Here is an 8,371-nt window from a genome sequence, read left to right as displayed (position 1 = left end):
TGGAATTGGAGGACAGAAATTACAAGTCCCAGTGGTGGAGGACGTGGAAATTGGGTATGAAAACAGAACTACTAAACGAGACCTCCTTCTACTGCCATCGGCGGGGTTTAATTTGTTAGGAAGAGACTTGCAGGTCAAACTAGGGATCGGAACGGTACCAAATAACGGGGAAATGGTGGTAAGGTTGTTCGCCCTCACCGAAGAAGATGATCAACAAATAGACCCGGAAGTATGGTACCGAGAGGGGAACAGAAGGGGTCTAAACATCAAACCTCTCCAAATCACCATGTTACCAGGAAGAGGCCCGGTAAGAAGGAAACAATACCCGATTGCTATGGAAGGACGGGAGGGGTTACAACCTGTGATAGAAAGATTAATCACAGATGGACTACTGGAGGAATGCATGTCCCCTTTCAATACTCCAATACTCCCTGTGAGGAAGCCGGACGGGACATATAGGCTGGTGCAAGACTTGCGGGGGTTGAATGAAGTAGTCCAGGCTAGATACCCGGTGGTACCTAATCCCTACACGTTAATGAGTAAAATTCCCCCCGAACATGAATGGTTCAGCGTAATAGATCTGAAGGATGCTTTCTGGAGTTGCCCCCTTGACGAAGAAAGTCGGAACCTTTTTTGCCTTTGAATGGGAGAATCCCTTCTCAGGACGAAAGCAACAGTTAAGATGGACGGTCTTGCCGCAGGGATTCACGGAGTCACCCAATTTGTTTGGACAAATACTGGAGCAGATCTTAGGAGGATTTCGATGTAACGCGGAGAATCAATTGCTCCAGTATGTCGATGATCTCTTACTCTCAGGACCAAGAGAAGAGGAGGTACGAGCAGACACCGTTGCCCTGCTGAACTTCCGGGGGAAACAGAGTCTACGCGTCTCCAGGACAAAACTCCAGTTTGTGGAGCGAGAAGTAAGATATCTGGGCCGTCAAGTCAGTAAGGGGCACCGCCGTATCACGCCAGAACGAATATCAGGGATTACGGGTATGCCAATACCCAGGACGAAGAAGGAAGTCAGACAATTCCTGGGACTAGTAGGGTATTGCCGGATATGGATTGAAAGTTACACCACTTTATTAAAAATTTTGTACGACAAACTGGGACAAGAAGGACAAAAGGTGGACTGGTCAGATGAGGAGGAGCAGCGATTTAATATTATCAAAAATAAACTGATTCGAGCTCCGGTATTGGCTTTACCCACCCTGAAGGAACCGTTCCAGTTATATGTCAATAGCGCCAGTGGAATTGCCCAGGGTGTGCTTACTCAGCTGCGGGGAGGGAAACGTCAGCCGGTTGCATTTTTGTCAAAAATGTTAGACCCTGTGTCATGTGGATGGCCGACCTGTATACAGGCAGTGGCAGCTAAACAACCCGTCTTCACCCAGGGGGAGATTGATAAAATGGATCAATTGGGTGCCCGGCTAGATACTAACGGGAAGTGGACGGTTCCTGATGGGAGACAAGTACTGAACAAACAGATCACCCGGGGTATTCTGCACCGATTACACCATCAGACCCACTGGGGGGGTGCAAGCCATGTGTGACACAATCCTGAGAGACTATGTATGCAGGGGGATATACACATTAGCCCGACAAGAGGTAGTCGGATGCCCCACTTGCCGGCGTATTAATCAGAAAGCCATGCGTTCTATGCCAGCTGGTGGTCAGCCCCTAGCGATTAGGCCATTTCAGAGGATCCAAGTCGACTTTACAGAATTACCCCCAGTACAGAGATGGAAATATCTGCTAGTAATAGTAGACCATTTCACTCACTGGGTAGAGGCTTTCCCAACTGCCAAAGACGATGCACCAACCGTGGCCCGACTGTTGTTAGAGAACATAATCCCGAGATATGGCATAATGGAATCTATCGACTCCGACTGCGGGACGCATTTTATTTCTAAGCTACACCATTTGATCTGTAATGCCCTGGGTATCCAATGGAAATTCCACACACCCTGGCATCCTCAGAGTTCGGGTCGAGTTGAGAGAATGAATGGCACGCTCAAGACCCAATTGACTAAGCTGATGTTAGAAACTAAGTTACCCTGGCCAAAGTGCCTGCCCATTGCCCTATTGAGGATACGTACGGCACCTCGCCGAGATGTCGGGGTTTCCCCCTATGAAATGCTGTTCGGATTACCGTATTGGAGTAAGGTTGATGGATGTCCCACTCTACAAGGGGGGATGTATTTATCCGAACCTATTTACTGGCCTTATCCCGTTCTTTTGCAGAACTCCGGAGGAAAGGTCTCCTGGCTCAGACTCCGCCGCTCGACTTCCTCCTGCATAAGGTGGAGCCCGGAGATTGGATACTTGTTAAGACCTGCAAGGCCGAAAAGCTCCAGCCGCGGTGGGAAGGTCCGTTCCTGGTTTTGTTAACAACTGAAGCAGCTGTCCGGACGAAAGAAAAAGGGTGGGTCCACGCATCAAGGATAAAGGGGCCTGTTCCGCCTGAAGACGAAAGCACCTGGACATGCGAGCAAGGGGACAAGCCGTTGTCGGTAAAACTGAAAAGACAGCAATAATGAACTCTACTTGGACTGTATTGGTGGGGATATTGATCAGTTTACTCCTGTATGTGGGGGAGGGTGAGGGGAGATGTGACAAATGTCGAACTACAGTAAGACTTGGGATTCGAAACTATTCGGGATCATTTGTGTCCCATTCCTATGTGGACGATAGGTGTTACGATGTGAGTGCACGCCATGAATGTTGGGAGGATGGGAGACCCTATTATCAGGTATATAATAAAGGATACGGTGGCAAAATCCATGGATGCCCTATAAATGACCGCTGGGTGTGTATCAGCAAAACTGGGAGGTGGGACCTATCCTCCGTGTTGCTCAGGGAGCAGGTTTACAGAGTCAAGGAGACCAAGATACAGATCACTGATCGGGGGTTGGGGTAAGAGCAAGACCGTCAGGGCACGGTCGTACTCCCTAAAGTGCCATCTGTATACGCAGAGGTGGAAGGAAAGATTGAACTCCCTGATGTTACACAAAACCTGTTTATTGATCTCACCTCTAGAATAGCCACTGTTTTAAATGTTAGCAGTTGCTGGTGGTTGGGGGAGGCATGATTCTTCTTCTCGTATTACCCTGCCTAACTCCCTGTATTCAGTTTTTAATTCAGGAAAATATTTCCCGACTCCAGGCAGTGGTGGTTCCACAACATGGGACGCGGGAACTTAAAGTGATGTTGCTGCGAAAGACCAAGGATTTCCCGGGCCCTTGAGGGAAGGGGGGGCTTATCTTGGTCAGGCACATCTTAAAGAAAGAAAAGGGTGGAATTGTGAGAGGGAATTTCGGTTTAAACTTTAAGATGTGCCTGGACCACAGACTGATCTATAATAAAAGACAAAACTTTTGTTTCTTTTCTAACAACCATTTTATATACTCAAAAGAAGAATAGTTTAAATTGTGCAGAATGCTGACAATTTGTGAGCGATAGTAAAAACAAGCAGGCTCTTGATTGATGAAGCTACTAACACAGGCAGGGAAGGATGAGTCCTTGACTGATAAGACTGCTAGCACAGACAGAGAAGAATAAGTCTTTGACTGATAAGACTACAGGGTGAGAAAAACAACAACTTTAGAGACTCTGAAAACATTTGTTGCAGACTTTGTGATAAAAATAATGATGTTTTTAAGAATGTGAACCTCATGGCTTGTTGGAGCCAAGGAGAGGAGGGACTTGTGCTGTATATAATGGGAGACTTTGTAAGCCTCAGCGCGCCTTTTCTTTAAGGGTGCCCGACTCTGCAGACTTGACTTGTTAATAAAACTTTGTTTTCCTGAATTTGTCTAGAGCGATTATTGAGAAGCGATTTTCGTTTCTAACAGATACAGACTCGAACCTCACACCTTTTATGCAGTATCTGAGCTGAGACGTCACCTATTTTTATAAAACCTTAAACCATCTCGAGAAGGTGAATTAAAAGTAGTTCTGGGGTTTACATATTAATGAACTGAAACCTGCAACCCATGGTAAAAGATGAAAGACTAATCCGCAATCTAGATTTGTTCAATATCTTATCAGTTGCATGACACCGTCAGCTTTTGCTATAAATTCTGTGTCTTATGATTCTGCTCCACAGCTACCTGATGAAGGAGCAGCGCTTCAAAAGCCAGTGCTTCCAAATAAACCAGAAGGAAGATAACCTGGTGTTGTGTGATTTTTAACTTTATCCACCCTAGTCCAACACCGGCACCTCCACATCATTTCCAGTGGACACAGCCCACACCTCCCAGTACTGCCAGGAAACTGTACAATGACAATGGGATGATGTAGTACATGCACTCCTGAAAAATTCACAATTTCTAACAATACTGGCCACTCATTCAATGCTGCAACCGATAAACAACATTGGAAACATAGTGCAGGAGACTGTCAGAAATGAGCACAACAGGTCAGGCAGCATCTGAGGAGCAGGAAAATCAACATTGCCCGAAAAATGTCGATTTTCCTGCTCCTTAGATGCTGCCTGACCTGCTGTGCGTTGCCAGCACCACTCTAATCTTGACTCTGATCTCCAGCATCAGCAGTTCTCACTTTCACCTGTAAGAAATGAGCAGTTTTAAAACAAAAACCTGGTTGCAATTCAAAGCTCTCAATGAGAGTCTGAACTCGGCGTGAAGTTCAAGTAATCTTTATTGCGACCCAACTTTGTTACAGCTTCAGAATCTCCCAACAGAAAGGCATTGAAAAAGTAGCAATGTTTTAAAAACAGCTCACAGTCAAAGTGCACACACTCCCTCCGACCCCTCACTGTCTTCATTATCGGTCACCACCAAGTTGCCGTTTGTAATTGGATCCTTGGTACACCTTTAACCTGGAGAAAGTATTGCCTCATTCAGCATTTTCAACCCGTATCCTGTATCCAAGTAAGTTGGATGGACAGTGCAGAGTCAATCATACAGCTGTGGGTCTGGAGTCACGTGTAGGCCAGATCAGGTAAAGGATGCAGCTGGGACGACTGAGTGAATCCTCTCCCTAAAAAAGAACTGCGTGAATCAGGTGGGAGTTTTCTTCCACCCCCACCCCACCGACAATGGTTTCACCGTTAGATTCTGAACTCCAGATTTCTGACTAAATTCCAATTCCACCATCTGCTGCAGTGGAAATCGAACCCGGGAGTCCCTGGAAACAGGTTGATAGTCCAGTCGATAATGGCACTTGGCCGTCATTCCTTCAATCCCCCTGCGATGGCACATGAACTCGCTGGTGGCTCCGCAGGTAGGACGAGCGGGTGAAGGCCTTCCCGCACTCGGGGCAGCTAAAGGGCCTCTCCCCCGTGTGGACCTGCTGGTGCCTCAGCAGGTTAGAGGAATTGCTGAAGGCCTTCCCGCACTCCTGGCATGGGAACGGCCTCACCCCTGTGTGCACCCGCCGGTGGGTCAGCAGGTTAGTGGAATGCCTGAAGGCCTTCCCACACTCGGGGCAGCTGAAGGGCCTCTCCCCGGTGTGGACCCGCCAGTGGGTCAGCAAGTGAGAAGAATACCTGAAGGCCTTCCCACACTCTGTGCAAGGGAACAGCCTCTTCCCAGTGTGGACCTGCTGGTGGCTTAGCAGGTTAGAAGAATTGGTGAAGGCCTTCCCGCACTCAGGGCAGCTGAAGGGCCTTTCCCCCGTGTGGACCTGCTGGTGCCTCAGAAGGGTGGAGGAATTACTGAAGGCCTTCCCGCACTCAGGGCAGCTGAAGGGCCTCTCCCCGGTGTGGACCCACTGGTGGCTCCGCAGGTGGGGGGAATTGCTGAAGGCCTTCCCACACTCAGGGCAGCTGAAGGGCCTCTCCCCCGTGTGGACCCACTGGTGGCTCCGCAGGTGGGAGGAATTGCTGAAGGACTTCCCACATTCAGGGCAGCTGAAGGGCCTCTCCCCCGTGTGGACCCGCTGGTGGGTCAGCAAGTGGGAGGAATTCCTGAAGGCCTTCCCGCATTCGAGGCATCTGAAGGGCCTCTCCCCTGTGTGGACCCGCCGGTGGGTCAGCAGGTGGGAGGAATTGCTGAAGGCCTTCCCGCACTCGAGGCAGCTGAAGGGCCTCTCCCCCGTGTGGACTCGCCAGTGGGTCTGGAGGTTGGAGGCATGGGTAAAGGCCTTCCCACACTCAGGGCAGCTGAAGGGCCTCTCCCCTGTGTGGACTCGCTGGTGGGTCTGGAGGTTGGAGGCCTGGGAAAAGGCCTTCCCACACTTGTGGCAGCTGAAGGGCCTCTCCCCCATGTGGACCCGCTGGTGGGTGTGGAGGTTGGTGGAATCACTGAAGCCCTTCCCACAGACAGGGCAGGGGAAGCGCCTCTCCCCAGTGTGGCTGTGCCGATGAGTCTCCAGGGCAGACGGGAAACGGAAGCCTTTTTTGCAGTCGCCACACTTCCACGGTTTCTCCACGGGGCGGGAATCTTCTGGTTTCTCCATGGCCAGAGCTTCAGCCACACACAAACATGTGCAGAGCCTATTCCCCACTGTGAATTCCTCTTTCCAGGCCATATAACCCCTTCAGGCTCCACACTCAGTGCACTGCAATGGTAGGGTCTCTCATCCAGTCCCACTGATGCTGAAAACGTACTCAAACAGGAACCAAAACGCTTTGCTCCTTCTCACAGAATCATAGTTGAAAACGGTTGCAATCCCGATGGATTGAGTGACTGTCAAAGTGAGGACTGCAAACAATGGAGAGTCAGAAAATGTGGCGCTGGAAAAGCACAGCAGGTCAGGCAGCATCTGAGGAGCAGGAGAGTCAACATTTTGGGCATAAGGTCTTCATCTGTTGATTTTGAAACTTCCATCTTCAGATCTTCAAATGCTCTGTAAAAAGAGATTACAAAAGCCATCACTGTCAGTGCAGGGTAGAAATTCTGAACAAGGAATTCTACTTTCTGTGGAATATTCTTTTCTTTTGTTATTCCACAAAATTGAAAGCACCATCCCACTCTCTTCCCCCCTCTGTTCTCACTCCACTCTAACTAATTCCCTGAAGGTGCTGATTCAGAATCTTAAAGGGGCAGAAAAGCAAAAACGTCAAGACTGACATCTCTCTGCATTGTGGATAACTCCACAACACTGGGATACAGTTGACAGTGAGCAGGTCTGATTCTGGGAAGCAAACATAAGTGTATCAATTCATGGGGTAACCTGCAATGCAGCTATTTGTGGAACGAAATGGTTAACGTCCCCAGGAAGGTGGGAGCAAATTGAGACATCAAGGCATTAACACCGTCACACTTCAGTGAAACTCTTCTGCTCCCAGTCAGGGCAAAACATCTTTGAAAGCTGCTCTGAAAGTCCAGTCTTCACAACCACACTTCTGCTTTCACCAAAGATAATTAGAGTCATACAGCACGGAAACAGACCCTTTGGCTCAACTTGTCCGAGCTGAGCAGATATCCTAAATTAATCTAGCCACATTTGCCATCACTTGGCCCCTATATGGGCCGGGTGCTGGCAGCTGGGATAAATTGGGTTGGCTATCTGTTCGGCAAGAATGAGTTGGACCAAAGGATCTGTTTCCGTGCTGTACATCTCTATGACTCCAGTCGCATTTGCCATCACTTGGCCCCGATCCACTGAACCCTTCGTATTCATACACCCATCCAAGTGCCTTTTAACTGCTGGAATTGTACCAGAACCCACCACCTCGTCTGGCAGCTCATTCCATAACTGCACCACCCTCTCCATCAAAAAAGTTTCCCATAAGATCTCTTTTACATCTCCGGCCTTACCGGAAACCTATTACCCTCTCGTTCGGGACTCCCCCATCCGAAGGAAAAGACCTTGAGTATTGACCCTATCCATGCCCCTCAGGATTCTATAAAACGTCTGTAATGTCACCCTTCAGACTCTGGGGAAAACAGCCCCACCCATTCTTCAATCTCTCCTCGCCCAGGTAATTAAGACACATACCTGAGTTTGCAGAGTCTGCTCCCTCCCTGGATTCACTCCAGCTGCTACAAGTGAACAGATTTCCACCCCTCCCCTCTCTCGCCTTCCCAGGATGAACAATTCCTCCAGAGGGAGGGAGTTTCACTCTGAAACTGACAGGGCCACTTCCGCGCATTGTGACGCCATCAATGGGTCGGGGGTGGGGGAGGGTATGGGAGACGGGGCAAGAGAAAGGGGCGGGACGAGATGCGGGGCTCGGCCGGAAGCGGGACCCCGCACTCCGCCTGCGCTGCCCTGCACAGTTTGCAGAAATTCCTTCCCTTCAGAGAATCCCCAGTGTAGAAGCAGGCCACTCGGCGCAACGAGTCCACACCGACCCTCCAAAGGGTAACTCACCCTCAACCATTCCCCTAGCCTTTTTGCTCAAAACTGTTAGAAATGGGGTAAAGTGTTGTTTTTGCAGATGTAGAAAAAGCATACA

The 8,371-nt window shown here is 49.4% G+C and overlaps 1 protein-coding gene across 1 annotated transcript; it reads right to left on the bottom strand.

Annotated features, from left to right (window-relative positions):
- Positions 1-5,205: 5,205 nt before the first annotated feature.
- On the bottom strand, positions 5,206-6,426 carry LOC148142952 (uncharacterized). Its single transcript, XM_087975767.1, has one exon. The coding sequence runs from the start codon at positions 6,424-6,426 to the stop codon at positions 5,206-5,208; it is 1,221 nt and encodes a 406-aa protein (XP_087831893.1).
- Positions 6,427-8,371: the final 1,945 nt, after the last annotated feature.

The sequence above is a fragment of the Chiloscyllium plagiosum genome, unplaced genomic scaffold, assembly GCF_037043375.1.
Source record: "Chiloscyllium plagiosum isolate Xiang-an unplaced genomic scaffold, Cpla_swu_hap1 HiC_scaffold_27, whole genome shotgun sequence".
NCBI classification, from domain to species: Eukaryota; Metazoa; Chordata; class Chondrichthyes; order Orectolobiformes; family Hemiscylliidae; genus Chiloscyllium; species Chiloscyllium plagiosum.
The sequence above is the reverse complement of the archived record's forward strand: the minus strand, read 5'-3'. Positions and strand labels throughout refer to the sequence as shown.

Excerpts from the sequence above, each read along its gene's own strand:
- LOC148142952 (XM_087975767.1), bottom strand. The coding sequence starts at position 6,426 with ATGGAGAAACCAGAAGATTCCCGCCCCGTGGAGAAACCGTGGAAGTGT.